Source organism: Rhodnius prolixus, unplaced genomic scaffold, assembly GCF_049639745.1.
Source record: "Rhodnius prolixus isolate KJV_2025 unplaced genomic scaffold, Rpr scaffold_1, whole genome shotgun sequence".
NCBI classification, from domain to species: Eukaryota; Metazoa; Arthropoda; class Insecta; order Hemiptera; family Reduviidae; genus Rhodnius; species Rhodnius prolixus.
Window position 1 is genome coordinate 62,277,677 of NW_027411581.1, and position 21,980 is coordinate 62,299,656.

Below are 21,980 nucleotides of genomic sequence, written 5' to 3' on the forward strand. Positions count from 1 at the left end.
GCAATTAACAAACAAGAATCGTACCTGTACTATTTTTACATATCCTAAGTGTGGGTTTTGGAGGTTTCAGAACATTAACGCCATATTTAGGCGATCGCGGCAGTGGTGGCAACGAACTCTGTAACAAAAAATTCTATTTAATTCAAAACGAAGAAACTCAATTTATTGGTAATTAAATCATATTCAATTAAAATAATAATAAAAGTAATTTTCACAAGGATGAGAATAATTGGCATACCATTGCTGCAAGAAGCACTTCTGTTTCGTCAGAAGAACTAGGCTGAGTAACAGCTGTACGGGCTGTTGTATTGCTGATAGAATTGTTTGGTCTCTGAATCAGATCTGAAAAAGAAATATCAGTTTTATAGACTGAACTTCCTCCTCTTAATATTTAATACAACAGCAAAAAAAAGAGCACATTTTCAGATCTCAAATCCTTTATTATTATTTTCTAATAGGATACTTCAGACAACCCATCAATTAGTCATTTGTTTTATTTCTGAAAATTAAGTTTTTAAACTATCATATGACTGACTGGTAAACCAAACTTGCGAAACAAACTCCACGATTTTTTATTTATTTATTTATTCATTTATCTTTATTCATATCTCATTTATTATCTATCTATGTTCGAGAACCATGAAGACTATTGAGACTTGAGCAACTTTAAAATAAAAGGATTTAAGACTAAATGTGACTCTTTTGACCTATTGAATAAATTGATAGAACATATAAATCACAGCGTAATTGCAAAAATTATTCATCGTTCATTTTTACTACATCAAAATGTAATAATTTAAGATTAATAATATATTTTTAAAAAAATTACTTACAGGAGGTGGTAGAATCTGCGGGGAATGTAACTACTTTGTTAGTAGGAGGCGTATTGAACTGTAAATGAAAAAAAAAAAAATTAAATTATTGTTATTATTTTTAATTTGGCAAATGGATGTTTTTCAATTAACCAATTAACCAACGTTGGGATCTCAAATCTTTTTGAACAATTTTAATGCATGTAAAAATCACAATAACTTACAAAGAAACAAACACACACACAATCACAGAAAGAGGAGTGCGAGAGAGAGAAATAATTATACACACTTATCTTTAAGATAATCAAAAAAACAACACGAAGATGTTACTACCTCTTCTCAGGTATAGAGAAAAAGCCTACATGAGAACAGTATTACTACCCTTTTTTGCCCCAGAAGGGGCAGTAAAAGTGAAAAGAGGTGGCACAAATAAGCAAGTTTTCATTGAAAGGGTAATAATCTCTTGCTACCAAAAGTGGGATTAAAGTGTTACTTAAAACTATTAAAAATGAGAACTATTATCATTAGAATAAATATACTTACGCTAGGTATGTTTTGCTTTGTGTTTGGTTGACTGGCTGCTATCCTTGGATTTGAGGGTCCTGCTAAACGAGCTGCAACGTTCATACTTGCTGAAATCACAGTAAATTGGAAAATTTTAAAACTATATAAAATGCAAAGTTTAAAATTTGTAAAAAAGTAAACCATGTTCATATAAATGGAATACTTATTTAATAATGATTTGGTGCCTAATGGCTGCAACAGTCCATGCGCCCGGCGGTGAGTGAATAATTAAAATAATGTGATTTTTCGTGAATAAGGAAACGATTACAATTGTTTTGGGAATTATTTGTCTTGACAAATAAAAGTAAGTAAACAATTCTCGCCCAATCCAAAAAGTTTCTATAACTATATCAAACTATGACATCGTTGATTTTATAACAACATCCGTCAAAGCAAGCGTATTATTCTTGATTCAAGTTAGCGAGTTGTCAGAGAAGCTTTATTAGAGGAAGTCAAATACTTACTCCACATCAAAATGCTAAAACAATCTGGTAAGGTATCCGGACAGAAATAAAAGAAAACAAGCTGCTTTGGAGGTTAAAATCAAGCGATATTATTCTCAGCACTGCCAGCCCCTCCAAGATTTTCGGTATACAGCAATAATGACAACATTTAAAACAAAATATGATAACAATAGATTAAAAGAATAGTTCTATCAGAAGTTGCCAATAGCAAAAATGTTACCAATTGCAAATTTAATAATCATGTAAATGATTCAGAATCTGATTTCAAAAAACACAATGGTTTTTTTGTTTTTATACTAATTCTATTGTAGATTCTAACTAATAAACCAACCTGCAGTTTTATTATTTTGGACAGCCATGCTGTCATTATCTGTGAGATCAATAATTTCGGAAGTTGATGCGGCAGGTACGTTAGACGAGATTTGACGAGTATTTCTTATAGTGGCTCCTGATACAGGAGGAGTACTCAATAAATATATTCCAGAAGTAAGATGTCCTGTAGTAGTACTGCTGGATCCTGATGGAGCTGTGGGCACCGTCGGATTTGCAGTAACTGTAGACACCTTAACCGATTGGGTACCTTTTTCGGCTGTAGTAGACCCCTTAACCGCTGGGGTACTTTTTTCAACTGTAGACACCCTAAGCGATGTGGTACTTTTTTCTTTATTTCTTATATCTGTTGCTGGCTCTATTACTTCTATTTCTGGATCATCTTCAACTACGCATGAAGGTGTTACAGAGTTCTGCGTAACAGGTTTCTAAAATAATTTTTAAAAATTCCACTTATAGAAAAAGTAAATAAATTTAAATAGAATATTTAATCATCTGAATTTTTATTTTTATATTCCTGAGTATTAAACAATGTATTCTAGAGCAATATCAATAAGAAAAAATGAATTCGTTTGTTTACAAAGACCAATCAACCGTGTGGAGAAAAGTAACACTGCACTCTACATGCTATAGCGCTCCAACAGCTGTGTTTAATCAACATTCCGAAATGGAAAATACTAATCTACCAAAAGTGGGATTGACATGGATAGAACGCAGGCGCACTATTAGTGACGGGTCATGTGTATAATCATGTTGCTATTCAAGTATTTGAATTCTAGAATGAAAACCACTTGATCAATCGGGACATAGAAAAAAATTTTAACAGCAACTTCATTTAGTGAGGAACTTAGTGAGGATTACTTTTCGTTTACAAGTATTAGAATACATTATTTTTTGTCAGAAAAATATGGTAAAGAAGAATGGCTTTGCGCCATCGTCCACGACACCTAATTGGTATTTGGATTAAGCCTCGCTTGAAAAAATAGGGAATACTTTACGTGTAACAATTATAGTAAAGCCCTTTTGGCGAACAGTAAATTCACAAAATTTACAATAACAATAAAATTATTGAACTAAACTAGTTAAGTTAGGCAGATTGTGTTATGTTTAATGTTTACGAATAATCAATCTTATTTTATTGAAATATAATAAATAAGTTTCCATATATAAAACAGTCATTAGTAGTCCTCTCGTTTTCTAATTCATCAGATACATATGTATAAAGTTATCTTTTTTTCTAAAGCACAGTGAGAATTTAAATATACCGAACGAGAGTATTGGTTTATTTATTTTTTTCCGTGGTACCTATTTCATTTAACAGTCGTCACGTTATTGTTAACACCTACGAGTATGTCAAATACTGGGAGCAGCGCAAGCATACGTAAAGTGATCTGGACATATATGTAATATAGAAATAGACAAAAAGAAAAGTTAAATAAATTAAATAAGTGAAATTTGTGTGATTGTTCATTAATTCATAAAAGAAATTGTTCTTAAATTCAGTACAGTTAATTATGTAAATAACAGAACTCTTTTTTTTGGTAATAAAAGACTTACAGTATTTGGAATAACTTTATGAAGCACGTGCTTTGTCTTATCCACTCCTTCTGCGCGGTTAACACCCAAGCCAGCAGCAACTGAAGACGTACTACGCGGAAGAGAAACATTCGGCATGGCTTCTGATAATACATCTCCTCCAGGCTTATTACCACTTGATCCTTTATTTGTTTTGTTTATGTGACTATTATGATTTGTTTTTGTAGTCTGTGAAGCGGATGCGACGGTGATCTGATTGGAAGATGGATCCTTATCGTGTTCCACTGGTTTCATTAAAACGTGAGACTGTAAATAAATTTTTATTTTTACTTATTTCAGACAAATAAATTTTTTAACAGATTAGGGGTTCACTTCAACCACATTACCTAATTTCATTGTTTCACTTACATAATGCAAATCTAGAACTAACAAAAAGAGGAAAAGGCAGGAAAATTTTGCAAAACAATTGCGAGGGAAGCGATGTTCAATTAGTATTTAATAGGGAACCCAGATGAAAATATACCTACAAGATTTAAAACTGAGCGTGTAACAGATATTTTGAAAGTTAAAATTACAATAAATGAGGACTTATACGATTTTGAAAACATTAATAAAATTGGGAACGAATTAATGAAGTAATATATCGCAAAAATTAAATTCTTTATAAAAATTTTACTTACTGATCCAGCGGTACAAACTTGCATCCCAACAGATCTGGTCACCTTTAATGGGACAATTCCTTCAGCCCAAGATTTGTGAGCTATTTTTTCATCAATAATACGTTTTATAATGCATCTAGCATCATCCAACTGTAAACAAAACAAAAAATTAAAATGTTAAAAAGGAAAAACAAAAAATTATTTTATTACACAAATTTTTAAAAGTGTTAAAATATAAGAAATATATTCTGGACAAACTGAAGGTGTAACATGTAGAAACTAACGGATTTATGAGCGCCCATCTTCGAGATTGGCAAGAAAACTTATAACTAAGCAAAATAAGAAAACAAAAACAGCTGAATTAGGGCTCGTGTGAAGGTGACCTCTTCCTCCTACTCCCACTATTCTTATGAGGGTAGCTTTTGAGCTTGACATCCAGAAGAGGAGACGCCCATTAAATAAAACTATTTAAGTTTCATAACTGGATTATGACTTTAATGACAGTTCAGAAATTATTTAGAAAAGTAAGGTGTTTATATAAAATATTTCTAACCTGTTTTTTTAAATGAATAGTCAACTGTGTAAGACGATCGTGCTCTTCCTCCAGATAATGTATTCTTCTTCTGACGGCACCAACATCACATTTGTTTGTCGCCCAATCAGCAACTGTTTGCCCAACCAATTCTTCCAGCTTCTGCTAAAGGTAAATTGTTATTCGTTACTTTTACACAAGTTAAAATAAAACTATTCATAATTTAAAAAATATTACTTTCAACAAAAAGTCGAACATAACTTATTACCATAAAATTTAAAAAAAAAAATGCTAAAGGAGAATAAAAAGTCATAAAAGTCAAGTGTTTAATAGATAAAAGTAGGCGCCACGGTAGCCGAACAGTTAAGAGGCGAGACCTGCAATGCTAATATGCATTGTGGTACTTGGTTCGATACCCGGTCTTGAGGCCTTGGATTTTATTTTAATGATTAATAAAAGAAATTTACAGTAAAGTATGTTTGCTAGTCGCCTCCGTCCACGACATCTAATTGGTAGTTGGAGGTAAAGCCTGCCTGAAAAAATAGGCAATTACTGCTACTACTACTAATAGACAAAAATGTTATTTTAATGTAAATGACTATTTCCAAATCGGAAGGTAACCTGACGAGGCCTAGGGTAGTAAAATACTAAATTATAAATACCGGACTTCCATCTAGGAGAGGTATTTCTAATACTTTACCAAAACACGAGGGGAAAAATGTCAAAAATACTACTAATAAATAGAACAAAATATGCATCAATTCATATGGTGGAAGCAGAGAGCTTTCCTTGTCGGTGAAAATGCATCAAATTATGACAACGAAGAGCTGGATACAGTAAAAGAATCTAGAGAACTTTCAATGGTGGAAACTTGCAGTTTTCGATTGATTACTAATTTAATATCCTGGCTAAAATAATACTGGGCGTTGAGAAAACCAAAAGGCTATTGGAGAATTGTTCTGTGAAGAGTGAATAATCTGCTAACTGTGGTACAGAAGGAAATGTTAGGGCAGGTCAATTGGCCAAATTTATCGTTCAGAAGCTGAGTTCTGTGAAATAAGTCGGTATAAAAGATGCACTTAGTAGTTGGCATCACTGTCTAGAAAACCAGGGCCACTCTGTTGGTATAGTATATGCCCCTCGGTAACCTGCCATAACTTGTACCTCTGAGAATTTTAGAGACTGATTACTCGCCACGACTTTCTCAGCGAGCATTAGAGCATTAAGTGTTACAGAATGCTATTTACCCTATGAAATTAAATCCTGAATTCTTAGAAGTAGATCAGGCTCCAACTCAGCAACGCGTGGCTGCTGAACCAAAACCTTACTTCGCTAGGGAGTCAGCAACTTTTACATACTTTTCATTATGTACTGCCATTATTTCGGGCAAGCGTAACATCCAACGAATAAATTAGCTGTAGCGGACATAGACGACTAGCATACATAATTTACTATAAATTCCTTGCATTAACCATTAAATAAAATCCAAGGCCTAAACCGTGAATCTAACCACAATACATCTTACATTTGCGGGCCTTGCCTCTAACCGTCCGGCTATCGTAGCGCCTTTATTATAATCATTGTTACGTAAAACTAAGTTACGTTCATACATTTTACTTAGTTTAAGACGAAAACAAGTCAAGTAGAACAAGCATAATAAATTTATATGGCAAAAATAATACTTACAACTAAATTAATGTTAATATTCTCCGGATTTCCAGACACAACATCCACAAAAGCTTTTGCCTTTTCTCCTAAAATTTTGCGATCACTTCTTTTAAATTTACACGCACAACTGCAAAGTGGACAACTACTAGTTCTAGTGCCGTTTAATATTTCATATTCTTCCACATCTGTATCTTTCTTTTTTATAAATTTTAATGTGTTTTCATTAGTAGGTGCCTCTCTTTCAATAACATTGGCAGTTTTAGCTGATTTTATGCTATTTTTTTCCTTAATTGTACCATTTAAATGTTGCATTCTATTCTCTATTTTTTTCTTTTTTTTTTCCTTACTGTTCTTCAAATCGTTTGACGACTTATCTTTATGTAACCTTCTTCCTTCTTTTAATTTTTCGTTCCTATCTGACAGTTCTTCTTCATGTTTCTTTTTCCCAACATTTTTATTATTCTCTTTATTTACTGTTTTATCTTGATCAGAACCATTTAAAATCATATGTCTTGCATCAGACGAATTATTAGTGCTATCGTCCCGTAACCGTATTTTTTTTCTTTTACTTGTACTGTCGAATGTATCACCTGATGATCTCCTCTTTGCAATGTTTTTAGTTTCGGTTACTGTATCATCTTTATCATTTAACTTGGATTTCTTTGATAAATCTTCATTTTCTCCTCCATTTCTTGATCTTTTCAGTAAAGCTTTAGAGTCTTTGTCAACTGCAGCAGAAAATGAAAGAATTTTCCAATTAATACATAATCAAAGTAATTAATGTTATTAATATTATTACAAAATAATTAAATGCGAAGTTAGCCTTAAATTATTTGCGCCGCAAACCACTGTTAGTTAACTACCACTTACTAGCAAAAATTTGTGAAAAAAAAGTACGAATTTTCATTTCACTTAAATCTACGTGATTCTTACAATTCTAAATGAGAACCTTCTTTCCACTTTTTCCCAATAAATTTACTGCCACAGTTGTATTTCGTAAACTGTTACTTCTAACAATGTATGCTTTAATGTGAGTATATAAGCACTAAATATAATGGCTAAAGAGAACTGAAATATTTTAATAGTATTAGAAAAACGTGAAAAATCTGTTAAGTTAACGCTATTCTGCTAGACCATTATGTTACAAATCTTTTTGTTGAATAATCTAGTCACACCTCCTCAGATCAATTCGGAACTTGCGAAGTTTTTTCGTTTCAACTTTAAAATCTAGTTAAAGACACGAAAGCAGAAAAGTATAGAGACAGTGACTAAAAATCTGTTAATGAGTTTAGTGGATATCGAAACATGTATCTTCGATGAATATTTATTTTGAAAGTATGACCTAATCAAAATTCTTTCATTTATACACAAAAAAAAAAAAAAAAAATCAGAGAAGGTTTTGTAAATAAACAAAAAAAGTTTTTCTTCTTTCAAATAACCCTCTTACACCCTGCCGTTTGCCGAAGATAAACTATTAACTATATTACAGAGTTTGATACTTTTCTAACCTAAATACTAGTAACTGGTAAGTTCTAGGAAGTACAAGGTCCTACGGCGAAAGAAACAGGTGAAAACCTAATTATGATATATCACTGCACTAAGTAGCCGTTAGAGCAGATCAATTTCGATTTCCAAGAGAATGAATATAGTAAAAAAAGACTGATCTAAAACATAGTTGCAAAAACCGCTACATAATTGAGGAAATTAAGACAACAAACGACTAGCCTTAAAAATAACTTTGTATCCATATCTAAATCTAGCATTAATAAATAAAACTCATTCTTCAATTTATTTAAAAATATATACTTGCTTTTTAGATTTACAATTTCTAAAGATTAAATAACATACACAAGTAACTATGCAAAACACTCTTTAAGATTTATATTGGTTTCTGTTTTAAAAGAGATTATTATATAGTAATTAAAGTTTACCAAGATTATGTTAACATTATACGAACTAATAAATGTTCATTTCTAGTACCATCAGATTTACAATAAACTAGTTGTAGAGTAACAAACATCTCGCTCGGTTTAACAACAAATTATCATTACCAAAAAAGAATCTATGGAAAAAGGAATGAACTTTGTACTTACGTTTATCTAAATTTTCTTCATTTTTGGAGGAACTCACTACGACAGGTTCTTTTGTTTCATTATTAGATTCGTTTTCAATAGAAGATTGTAAGTTATTTTCATCAACAGATTGATTCAGAGAGATTTGTTCATCTGTTTGTAATATTTCCTTTTCTAACTTTAATTTACAAATTTGTACAATTTCTGAATTTAAATTTTCTTCTAATACAGTATTTGCATATGATGTTGCTGCTGACGAAATTTTAGATAATTCATCTTCCAAAGTTTCAGAAGAAACTAGCGTTTCGAGTGCATCAGTAGCACTTTGGATTGAACTTTCTTCATCATTCGCTTGACGACTTTCTAAAATTTCACTGCAAATCAACTTACCCACAGCTCCTCCGTTTTCGCTAGAAATGATGTCTTCAGAGCCAGTTTCTGCTCTAGAAATGTCGGATATTATAGAAGATTCATTGTTAACACTTCCACTATTGCACTGAACTTTTGAAAGAACTTCATCGGAATTAGGGAACAACTTATCCCCTTTAGTGGAATTGCTATTTTCTTGGGATTCATTCTCGCAATGTTCTATTTCATTAGAACTACTGCTTAATTCAATATTTGATGATTTAGTTGAAGGGATAACTAATTTGACATCGTTTTCTTTGCAATGCCTAATTTCTTGCTGAACAAACACTAAACAATCTTTAATTACATTTTCGTTGGAAGATATATCACAACTTATTTTATTTGAACAGTCTACAGAGTCTTCCTTAACTAAAACATTTTCTGATTTATCCGATTCTAAGGTTTTAAAACTGTCTTCTTTCAATGAATCTTGTGCAAAATCTTGAACCGAAGAATTACGGGAAGAATTGATCAAATTTTCTGAAGCAGGTACATGATCATTATCATTTGTAGCAATTCCATTGCCTTCTGAAGCACGCAATCTCTCTTCTGGCTGCACAGATTCACTATTTTCTGTACCTCCATTAACTAATTGTTTATTACTTTCATTCAAAACATTCACATTCAAATCATCATTATTCACTTCCACAACTTTACCAACAACTAAATTTGTTGAATCCTTGTCCTCTTCCTCATTTTCAAGTACATCCTCTTTCATTACTTCTTTGACTATTTCTACGAGGTACTCTGTAAAAAATAGCAACTTCTTTACATAAGGTTTTGTTAAAGAAATTTGCTAAATAAATTAACATAATATCAAAACTGTGCAAACATTTTTGGAATAAAGTAAGGATGTTTATTTTCGCATCTAGCAAGCCTGTCTCCAGTATAAGTTCACCAGTATTTTCATTTTAAAAGATACTTGGTCTAATCACATGTCACTGTTGCATTTTCGTAAAAATTAAGCATTTACATTGATGTCACCAATTTTTAGACAGTCAGTCGTAAGTGTTCTATTGTCACTTTATTGAAATATTGATTTGTAGTCTGGCTGTTGCATAGGTTTACACTACTTTTTACAAAACCTTTCACTCGTTGACAATTATTAGGTTCAAAAAAATCTACGCATAGCCTAGAGAAAACCAAGGATCAATACGGAATCTATAGAATCAAACAATTGCGATTATTTCTAATTACAAAGGAAAGTTTTAACCCCACAGAAAATTTCTCCTGAAAACTGTGATCTCTTTTCTTTTTAATTCTTCTTCTTACTTTTTCTCGAATGGTCAAAGATGGTATGAGTTTCTTCCTTTAACTTTCTTTACAAAATATAAGGTGATCACGCAGCAAAATCCAGTGAGTCTTAATTTTTTAACAAAACAAATTGAAAGCTAAAATTTAATATTTGCACCATAAAACAAAATCTTATTATTTTTCTTTGGATTTAGAAATTTAAATGTCATCATGAATTCTTAGGAAATTTTTTTTTTTAATGATTTAAGGCGCGTCAACATCTAAGGTGCCCGGAGCTTTTTTCAGTGCACTGCCGGCCTCCGGACAATGTTCTCTCGTTACGGTCAGTGAGCTTAAGAAGCTCCTAGAAAGAGAAAATCTAAGAGGTCAGCAGGTGGATTCGAACCCGGGACCTCCGCGTGGGAGTCCAGTACGCTAAACGCATAGCTAATCCCCTTTCCATATAAGTATTTTGTTTTCAAAACTTGAAATAGGCAGACCAAGGAATTAGTGGTCAAGTTTTTTTTCTGTCCTTTTCTTAACAAATACAAAAATAAATGAATGGAAAACAGTTTCTTTTATTTCAAAATTTGCTAAATTGATGTTATTCAGAGCAATAATACCAGTAAACGTTTTATTATATGGCAGTTATATTAAACTAAATAAATTTTCAAACTCATTTACTAATCCCTCCTCCCATGAAAGATGACGTAATATTACGTATTGGCGATTGTTAATTTTTTTTGTTCTAGAGCAGTTCGTTAATTTTCCCAATTTTTCCTCTCGGTTCGCAGATTAACTGCCTTTTATTTCCACCCATATCCTTCAAGAGACAATTTGCTGATTTGTTGGTTGACTATTCAATTTGTGTGTAATTAGAAATAAAGCATTTAGAAGAAACAGAAGACATTGCTTACAAATGGCACTTACAAATCAACTCTTCACTATCAACTCTTCATTGGAGCTGCTTTAAATTTTATTAACACATAATGATCAGAGCTTTTATTTATTATATTCACTGAATAGTCTAGAATAGAACAATCACAGAAGGCTTCCTACCTGACGTTTGTTGACTTTATTTAAACCGAAATTTGTTTTCCATTGATTGACTTATCACTTTCACTTTTATGAAACATTTACACTTAAGGAAGTGGAATAGATCCAAAGGAATGGGTCATTCAGCAGGTGTTACTGTAATCTAGTTTTTCTTTGAGGGTGTCCATAATAGTAGTAGGCGTAGTAGTCAATGAATGTTACGGATATGTAAAAGTTTGTGCGTTAATATCCACAAAGTTGGAGCTCTTACACATGAAAGTGAGTAAATCTTGAAACAATTGTCCGTAATTTGCTAGGAGGCGAGAGGAAAAGGTTTAACATTCCTATGGAAAATTAGGTGAATTGTGCAAATATATATGTACAAGATATTTTTAGTAATTTAATAATAATAATCGAAAGAAATAGAATGAACTTTACCTTTGGAGTTATTTTCTGTGAAATAACCATTTTTGCGTTGAGCATTTTTTTCACTTAATACTCTTAAAGCTTCATCTGAACTCAATGTTTCTGAGTTTGTTGCAGACATAGTTTGGAAGTAAACTAAAACATAAAAACATTTTTATTAAATGATTATTTTATGTGTGAAATAGTTTTAAACTACAATGAACTGGCTGCATTTTTAACTATGCACAAAATTAACCTAAAATTCTATACCTAAATTTATTTTAAGCGTTTTTATTAGGATGGAGATGATTGATGTATGGCTGGGAGAAAAAATTGTGCAATTAGCTTTATACTCAATTTTTTTTTGCATCATATCTTTTTTCAACTTTTTCTCCATTTCATAGGACAGTTGTACAAGGGTTGATCGTCAAAAACTGCACGAAAAAGCGTAACGTTTATAATAAGAATTTACCATTCTTTTTTTTTAACTGAAGATTCAAGATATCTAAGGGAAGGAGGCTCTTCAATAAAAAGGCCATCAAAGGTGATGTTTACTTTAATCCTTTTAATTGAGAAGATATGTTTCAGAAAATAGAAAGTTTTTAAGAAATACGTTACGCATTGACTTTTTATTTAACTTGGGCCATATTGTTGCTCAGTAGGAGAGTCTTAACATACATTGGAGAGGGGGAGAATTAATGGCGTCCGAAGAGACTCGCAGTCTTCAAGGAAGTTTTAAAATATTTGTTAGCAGAGACAACATTCATCTGGATAATGAGTAAAGCGTTGAATACATTTCTGATAGTGAAACAGCTTTCGTGCGGGGTGTTACACTAAAAAGATTTAACAATGACGTCTTAAAATATTTAAATTTTCTTCCATTAGACTTGAATTTTCAACCCGATTCGAAGACAGTAAAGAAATTTCAAATTCCTTTTGAAATCAATCAACTCTAAGGTTAACCTTAGAGAGGTTAGAGCACTAAATTCTGTGAGTCAACATATAATTGGTTGGTTCTTTCAATTATATCTATCTAAATATTTAATCTATAAGCTTTAGTCAACAAATCCATGATGAACATTTTTAATCTCAATATATTTTTTCATTGAAAAGGGGCGTTTTAAGCGGATTGTTGATCCGGACAAAAGTCAAAACAAAAATGGCAAAATGTTTGAAATTTTTTTAGTTTTCTTCTTTAATATAAAACGCAGCAATTTGAAACAATGAGAGGTTATTAATTAAAACTATCATATGAACCGAAAAGAAATTCCTCAAATTCAAAAACCTGAAAAGTTAATGAAATACTTACTTGATAATCAATGTGAAGAACTAATCACTTCACAACAATCACGACAAATAAGGACCAAAGCAGAAACGGTGTTAAAAACGATACCACCCAAAAAAGTAATACAGTTTAAAAATGATTGTAATTTGCAAATATTATCTAGACCAGCTAATTATGAACTTAGAAAGCAATACCCATCGAAAAGGTTTAATCGAGTCGGACAAAAACGAACTTGACATGTTAGCATTCGTAGGAGCAAAAACTTTTTTGGAACCTTGTCTTGGATTGAAGCCAACAAGACTCAAAAAGCTCTATCAATCTTTAACTTATTTGTACAAAAGAACTATTTTCAACTGAAGTTCATTTCTCCAAAAACTTGTTTGCAAGATTGCTTTGCTATAACCAAAGCGTAACTATATTGATTTTTCAAAAAGGCTAACAACAACGCTCCTGGTGGCTGAAATCGCTAAAGTACTGGAATGTTTATATCTTACAAACGTTTGAGAGATTTGTTTTCTTTTCGAATCGGTCAGGCAAATTTCCTTCCAATTGGGAAACCTCTTCCCAATTGCGACGGTAACAAAGCCAACTAGGCTACTGCAAAGGGTCTCCATGATCCAGACAAAACCCATTCCAGTGAAAGGGGATACCAACCAATTTATTTTCATTTTTTAATTTGATTTCCTCCAACAATAACGGCGGTATCCAACTTTTAAATAAAGTGCTTATTTGCTTGACACCTTCGTATAGTTTCTGGGAATAAAACTAAAGATCCAGTCAGGGATCCATTCAAAAAATAACATTTTCTAAATCATTACAGCAGTATAACGCAGCAAATGCTAAGGGTAAAGCAAATTGAGAAACATTTCACAACATTGTAATAATAATTTTACCATTTTTCACCAACCTATGGGTCCTCAAAACGTAGTTCCAATTAAAATCCTTTATTAGAAAATCTAACAAGAATGCCACAACAGTATGCCTCGTGCAATAAAGTGTATAACGTCCAACTCACAAGTTTGAAAATGTCCTGTTTTGATTTTTGGGTGATTTCGTAGTAAATGCAATAATATCGAATCAATGAATAACAACACGACAAGAAATATTTCTACGAAATAATGACGCAGAAAGATAAGCAGCAACATAGCATTTCTATAAGGTCATTGACCACCATCAACAACTTTTACTGCCAAAGGCAACCAACCTATCCACGACTCCCCCATTCAGTTCTGTCCCACAACTGAAACGACCAACCTCAATGACATTAAATTTCGCATTTGGATTTCTAACAGTTTACAGAAAAACTTAAATAAAACCATTCACAGTGAGAACGATTTTCAAATCAAGGCCGAGCAAAGGCCATTCCATTCTGGACTAGCTAAGCAATCGTATCCGATTGGATTAAAAATAAAAGACGGAATTTTCTCTCTAGGCTCACAGCTAAACGCTCTTATTCTGAAATTTTTTCGTACGATTATCCATTTTTTGTTGTCTTTCCATTCCTCGGAGCATTTTTTTTTCTTCTAATTCTTTCCATAACTCTTCAAGTACGATTCAATGAAGGGCCGTTAATTTATGATCACTTATAGAAAATATTATAGTCAAAGCATCTCCTGATCAGGCTTTTCAGTTTAAAAAGTTGAGTAAAAAGCAATATATCCATTTGTTGGTCGACAAGCAAGAATGTTTTTAAACATTGTGTCAGCAGTGACTATGTGCGCCATATGTTCTTCGGGATCAAACATGATACCAAACAATGCACAGCAAGGCCGAAGAATAGTTGGCGGTTTTCTGCCGGAAATGATATTAAAAAAACACAATGACGTTTATAGTGAGGACAGATTCCCAAATTTTCCTTACTAGCCTTATCCTTTCTTAAGTAAAAGCTCTACAAGCAGAGCGTTCAAACTTTATTGGCTGAGGCCATAATTCTTCATCATTAAAAATAACTAAACTGAATAAGGACGATTTCGTACTTATTCGGCACCTATAAAAATGGCATCGGGTTGCGGCCGTTGACGTGAAAATGATATTGGAACCTTCCAATTCAGCCGGCAGGATCAATGTCGCCCAAATGTACCACAACGGCGATGGTGCCGAACAGTCTCATTGCGACGGCTGGCTGTTGTGTCGTTCATAGGGCGTCATGAGACAGGTTTGGAAGATCACTGGCGTCTTCTCATTTAGCCGCAACTCAACGACCTGCAACTCTTCGAGCTGAAAGCACCGTTCTGTTTGTTCTTGTTTCGTTGTTTTACCTCTTCTTCGTACTCTTTTCTTTGCCTCATTCACTTACGGTAGGAAAATAGAGATTGACCGATTGACATCCTTTATGGAAGAATAGTTAGTTTTCTGGGACAAAACCCTCGATAGATACAAAAACAAAAGACTTGAAATGCACGCTTCAGTCATGTAATGGCATCGTTTCGAAGCTTCTGAACTAGCGACAAAAAATGTCTCGAATTTCCCTTAGTTCCGCGTTAAGGCGCTATGATAGTTACCAAAAAAAAAAAAAAGGAAGATTACAAGAGCAGTTTCTGGAAACGTCGTTTTTGCCAAAGTTTAGCAAGGGGTTTATTTCGAAATCTGGTTTGTTGCTACTTGAGTTGTTCTTATTTTTACAGAAAATTTTGGTTTTTTTACCTTTCGTGCAGTTTTTGACGATCAAACCCTCATACAAGTGTCCTAACCAGACAGTTTCAATGAGCAGTATCAGTAATTCAGATCAACTGGTTGTTTCCCTGATTCCAAATAGCCTTTCATCCCGTTCAACTAGGCTGGGGCTTTAATATCTAGGTCAATAACTATCTGCACATGCGCATAAAGATTTCATTTGTTATTTCCCACCAATTATCTTACACCTTTCTAGTTTTCCATTCAGTGCACACTATTTAAAGCCAATGATTTCTGTTGGCAATCGGATCTGACTTGTTATTGACCTTCTCAGTCAGAAAAGTTTAATCCTGATGATGAAAATAGGAGATAATTGATTGAAGGATTTTGCAGGCTGAGATTATTTAGAATTGACTAAATATGCATTTAATCCACAGATAACGATCTCATAAATGATTAAACTATACAAAACCTATTGAAAAGTAACATCTGTAATTAAAAGCAACTACATACAAATTAATGGCACGGTTAATAATAGACCTGTTCACCATAGCTATCAATGGGTATACTATTTCTAATAAAACGAAAGTGAAGGCTGTAATTACGCTAAAAATCGAAGCTTTTTTTTTATTAAATTATAAGCTGATTAGAGTGTCCCCTCTAAACTAATTATATATTTTATTCAAGTTGTGAAATCCTGGTTAGTGTTCAATAAATTCAATGAAGCAAAATAAGAGCAAAAAGACGGCTTACATCTGCAGCGATTTGTAATATCAATAATCAATGCACTAGTATCGATTGATAATCAATCACTAGACTAGTAATCGATTGATTTAGAAATTCTCAATTCATTCCTTTTCCTAATTAATTAATTAAGCACTTCTTTATCAAAGAATAGTGTATTAGAAAAATAAACTGCTCAAGACTCCTTGAATTTGCATACTCATGAACGAAGCAACAGCCAACTGGTGATATCTGTTCATATACTGGAGAACAACCAATCAAAAAGAATGAAATCCCAATACTTTAAACCAATACAAATCCTTATTTCTCCCAAAATGGTGCTTTGCAATCCACAGCTAGTCCTTTTTCCTGCAAGACTTTTTTTGCGGTCAATTGAGTTTGGTAAATGATGAACAGCAAAAGCATAATAATTACCATAGAAAGATATATCTTTGCATCTTGCAAGGTACGATTTGGAAATCGAAAAGACAACATTGAATGCTTTGCTACAGCCCCGATTGCTTTGCACCTTAAGTCTATAGTCTGCAGCAAAAAAAAAAAACTAGTCGGGAGACAAAATAATATCAAAGGTGAATAACCTGCAAGATCACCAATGACAGGTGCAGTTAGAACGCAAATTCTACAATAAAAACGAACACTATAAGATCATTGAATGGATCCATCCCTACAAGATTCGATGAAATAGGTATTAAAATGTAATTCAATTACGCTTTTTATGATACCAGCAAAATTAAGTAGGGAACCATTAAAAAAGTGTTTTAAGAATTATGTAACCAACAATTAGGTGAATCCTCCCCATCGATTGAGGACATTTCTTCCTTTAAGCCCACAAATGCTTAGTAAGGACAAACTACGACACTTAAATTACTACTCAGAACTATCGGATTCCCAGGAATTTAACAGGATTCAGAAGGATTACAGAAATTCCATGCATGTGAGTAGCTCAAAATCATTCAGCACTTTAAGCAAGCAATAACGTAACAAACCTTGATCAATAAGCAGATGATCGATCATAAGCTCAAGAAGCATCAAATTTATTTATTTATTTGTCGTGAAAATGTTTCAAATAAAAATAATATGGCGCTGCGATGATGAATACAGTTTTAAAGCGGCAAGCAAGGCCTAAATTGAGAAGCGCCAAATCCTGTCATAGTTCAAAGTGAAGGTGTTTTGTAACTAATGAAAATTTGGAATGGCGCATTTTGGCGCAACCCACGTCACTACTGTTGGCGGTTGTTCACAGAAGCATGGCGCTGGCTTGGTGTTGTTTTCCATGCTACTAGTTCTTGGTTTGTTTACTTTTTATTTGGAGGTTATAATGTAGACGTATTTATGTATATAATTTTTACTTTTTTTTTAAATTCTAATATTTTAGTAATAATTACGAACTTTGATGCCTTATGTGGGTTTTACGGTATCTTATTTTATACAGCTGTTATCGGTTGGTTGTGAGTCGCTTTCGCAGTCGACTAAAGTTTGTTTCATATAATAAGGAGGTATCTACTTTTCAAAATAGTAGCGTGATTTTGTTTTATTTGCAGTACAGGACAGGTGTCTCAAGTTGAGTCCCATTTAAGCAAATTTCTTTCTTGTCTACTACTAGTAAGTGTGTAATGTAAACAATAAGTTATGTAAAGTTTCTGTGTCTGAATGAAGGTTATGGACACACGCTTCGATTCATTAATTTTATAAACTTCCACATTCTTACATTTTCTTAAGATTTATTCGTGCTGAGATTTTTGCCCATACATACTCAGAAAGCTAACAGCTGTAATACCCACGCTAACACCAACCTCCCACTTCAAAAAAAAAAAAAATATTTCGAAAATTTGAAGGATCATTTACTCCACTTTGACCGTTAATTGAAAATAGGCCAATTAAATGCTAAAGAACGTTTTATTAAGAAAAATATATTTTATTTGGCATTTGGGATTCGATGAGAAGGACTATTTACTAACAACAACAATAATGCAAGACTGTACAAGATATGTACGCATGCGCAATTCATTAAAAGTACTTTTCCATTAAAATCATAAGATAACTTCATTTTCGTTAAATTTTACTGGCAACGACCTCGGAGTAAAGTACTTATTTAATTTCAAAAGCTAATTCTAAATAAAATTTAAAATTGCATGAAAAGATTGATAGACAATTTTTTTTTACGTGTATCTGTTAGCTAAGACGAAAACGGTTATTAAATAAGTATACTAAGTAAATCCACGGATTAATAATTATTCATTAAGCACAACTAACGCAGCTTTTGTTTCTACCGTTGTTCGATTCTGAAAACCTTTACTAACGTTTAGTTGGCCTTAGCATTACTATAAATTTAAGGGTGGGGATCATACTTATTGATTACTAAGGCAGCGTGGCAGCTACCTGAATATGGCAAACGCCTCAATCAGCCCCACTTCTAACGGCCGTTTGAAGTTTAGCCTAACTCATGGCGAATCCTTTAAAAATCGGTTATTCCAAAACAGTGTTGCTAAAAAAACGTAGGGTGCAAATTAGTTTTAATGTCAATTTGCATTTAATTTAAAATGATGACAGGAATAAATTTCGTTAAGTTTAAACTAAAAAAAAAGTACAGCATAACCTACCTAATTTATACTTATTTACGGAGGCCCTGATTCTCGATTAGATTATATGCCTACACGCGAGATTAAATAAATGTTATGCGAGCAAATGCAAATTTTGCTTACTATTTTAATAATCCATGCATTACATTCTAATATTTTTTTCTCGCTTCTACGAAGATACCAAATAGGAATAGGAAAGTTCTGACATTCAGATTTATATTAAAAAAAAAGAAAAAAAAAAGCGGAATCTCAATTTTTGATGCAATGCAGCTTTTTTCATGTACTTAACCTACTAAACGTATCACAAGATACAAGATAAGTCATTACAGAGGGCTAGCGACTTACCGTAAATTAATCTGTTTCTGTAAAAACCTTATTTCAAAATTTGATAAGATCTCTCATCATGTAGACACTATTTAATATTTAAGAAACACAAAAAAACAAAACCTAGCATTTTTCAACTTCTTTCTCCAGAATTGGGATTTTTGATGATTGTCGGTATACATTTGACAATAAAAGAATCCTACAATCGTTCATTCAAACGCCACTTCCACGACAGTCTGGCGACATATCTTTTAAAAGTCTTCCAAGAGAAGCCGATTTCGAATAAATAAGTTACGAAAACAAATACAAATTCACCTGTAAAATGTTGCTGTTAGTTACAATTTACCGATTTTGACCGTGACCTGAAATTCAAACACTACAAAAAAGTTGAGTTTATTACTCAAAAGAATCAGAATAGCAGCTTCGCTAAACAAAAGTTTTCAAGCTTGCATGCCAAATTTGGAAAAAAACAAAAATTAGGATTACATAAAATATATGACTAAATTTAATTCCGAAATTATAGCATAAACGCTCTTCTTCGCTTCTTACACTAACTATAAGAACAATTAAAATTCTTTCTACCAATCAAGTTCGGAATCATTCGCATCAATCAAACTGTTGAATATCGATGAGAAGATATATTAACCTGGCCCGCCACTAAACCACTTTTATTTGATTAGTCAATACTGGTAACACTCGAGAGGTTACAATCATGGCTGCTTATAGAACCCTCCTTAATAAACAACGTTTGGTGTAGGTAATACCTACCCCGTTAATGGTATAAATCTAAACGGCTTATATCGGAATAGATTAATAATCGTCTCAAACTCTGTTGCTTGACACGTTATCGATGGTGAAAACTTAAATTTAGAAAAATCACCAGATTGATTTTCAGAGTAGGGTAGCTATACAAATCGTGATTATCACAACAATGTTGACGAACTTATTTTATTTAAATGGTACGCGGCACTTGTACGAAAATTAGGACGCGAACTGATTTATAAATGGAGGAGGATTACAGTATTATATACATCTTAGCATACACTGAATTCCTTAAATTTTCCAAATTTTAAGTTTAAAGTACTGTCTATTTACTGTAGAGAAATACTGTACAAACTCCTACTTCTAACATCAATTCAATTTCGGCCAACGAAATTCGTGCGTACTAACACACAATCATGCGAAGCAACGTTGCCAAGTTGTGGAGTTTCCTCCCCGCTCTTTTGACTTGTAACACAAACAGTCGTATTAAACGTCACGCTATTTACTATCCCTCTCCCCTCAATACTTTTCGACTGATCTTTAATAACATTTACTGAAAATAATCCTATTTAAAATTAATGTTAGAGCACATAAAAAAATAAATAATTCAATTAAGAAAAACAAGTATATACCTGATTAGATATGACCGGAACTACAAACAGCAGAGCACATGCAGTATTCGTTGAAGGTACAAAAAGGAATGTAAAGCAGAAACATCCCCACCGAACAAAGAGTCATGGCCGCCAACTGCCACCAGTTCAATAATGCCAACCTAACCTACAACGCATGAAGGACACAGCAAGCTAACATATCTCAGCTCAGCTCAATATTTGGAGGAATCTCGGTGCGTAAAGAACACCTAAATTTCATTTTCAGCTGTGCGATTTAGTGGATTTAAATCATCAGAGGCAGATAACAGGTAACTTATTTTTTTTTTTTTTTACCATACTGAATAAACATCTTACGAACGGTTATTAGTGTTCTCTAAAGATTAGCACGCTACGCTAAAGGTTCAAAAATGCTCGAAAAAAGTGAAATAAAACGGAAAATTTACCCTATTTAGTATTCATAGTATACAATTTATTGCGATATTCAAATTAGATATGTTCCTGCTTTTATATTAGATTTTAAAAAAATAATTCAAAAGCCGCCGCGTTGCGTTATTGCTTTCTAAAAATGTGGAGGTACTCAATTTCTTCATTCTCTAATAATTAAGTAAATTAAAAATTTTTATTTTTTTGAACAAAATTCCTTTAAAAAAAAAAAAAAAAAAATGAAATAGATATTGCGCAAGTTGTGTGTTTCTCTAACCCAATGGAAAGTAGCTGACAAGTTTGCATATGTATTTATTCAGTTACCATTACGTCACTGCTAGTAACGGAAGTGTGACCCACAGTTTCTGATATTGTTGTATCCTCTTGCATTATTTTCTCGAAAAAATTATTCAATTATGGCGGCTGTTTTTAGTTCGTTCGTTTTTAGTTTTTTAGTATTTTAAAACGCTGTAACTATTTTGAATAGTCGCAAAACCTTAATCATTTGTCTTACATCAGCACTTTTCTATTAGTTATGCAGTTGGTATAATTGGTACCTTATGTACATACGTACTGACATGGCCTATTGTAGTTAGGGAAGGTTGCAGTTTACTTGGAGAATTCTTAAAAATAAATTATCTTTAGAAAATATTTTACTCAAAAAGTTATACTGGTAAGAATTTCCAGAAAATTACTGTTAGGAAGTTTTTTTTTAAAAAGAGAATTAGCGAAATAAAAGTGAGCAGGGACTCTAAGGAGGAAACCTAAAAGTAATGCGACGAATCCAAACGAAACGGCCATTTTGAGTTTATGTATTTTCATCATGTATTTCTCTTGTAAATGATTAGCAAAAGTATATACTTTAAAAAAAGTACTTGCAAAGTCTTAAGTAAAATATTTCTCATTTTTTGTTTTTTTCAG

At 32.6% G+C, this 21,980-nt stretch overlaps 1 protein-coding gene and 1 long non-coding RNA gene across 11 annotated transcripts in view; one reads left to right on the top strand and one right to left on the bottom strand.

Annotated features, from left to right (window-relative positions):
• Nucleotides 1-21,980, bottom strand: part of wde (Fibronectin-III type domain-containing protein windei) — a 30,898-nt gene that overhangs the window by 1,280 nt on the left and 7,638 nt on the right. For 5 of the 9 annotated variants that reach the window (XM_074112425.1, XM_074112421.1, XM_074112423.1 and 2 more), the window contains exons 2-12: nucleotides 11,752-11,874; nucleotides 8,659-9,792; nucleotides 6,584-7,293; nucleotides 4,919-5,062; nucleotides 4,387-4,515; nucleotides 3,728-4,012; nucleotides 2,172-2,598; nucleotides 1,356-1,444; nucleotides 834-891; nucleotides 239-342; nucleotides 25-118 (exon numbers count right to left, since the gene is read on the bottom strand). In XM_074112425.1, the coding sequence (XP_073968526.1) occupies nucleotides 25-118; nucleotides 239-342; nucleotides 834-891; nucleotides 1,356-1,444; nucleotides 2,172-2,598; nucleotides 3,728-4,012; nucleotides 4,387-4,515; nucleotides 4,919-5,062; nucleotides 6,584-7,293; nucleotides 8,659-9,792; nucleotides 11,752-11,860 (3,283 nt within the window). In that variant the 5' untranslated portion in view covers nucleotides 11,861-11,874. Of the gene's footprint in view, nucleotides 1-24; nucleotides 119-238; nucleotides 343-833; nucleotides 892-1,355; nucleotides 1,445-2,171; nucleotides 2,599-3,727; nucleotides 4,013-4,386; nucleotides 4,516-4,918; nucleotides 5,063-6,583; nucleotides 7,294-8,658; nucleotides 9,793-11,751; nucleotides 11,875-13,027; nucleotides 13,381-20,657; nucleotides 20,794-21,980 lie in introns of those variants that run through there. The other 4 variants (XM_074112428.1, XM_074112420.1, XM_074112429.1 and 1 more) reach the window with 4 other exon arrangements.
• LOC141446068 (uncharacterized) overlaps nucleotides 17,553-21,980 on the top strand; it is a 29,488-nt gene continuing 25,060 nt past the window's right edge. For both annotated transcript variants that reach the window (XR_012453465.1, XR_012453466.1), the window contains exons 1-2: nucleotides 17,553-17,649; nucleotides 20,666-20,944. This is a non-coding gene — a long non-coding RNA (uncharacterized lncRNA). The remainder of the gene's footprint in view (nucleotides 17,650-20,665; nucleotides 20,945-21,980) is intronic.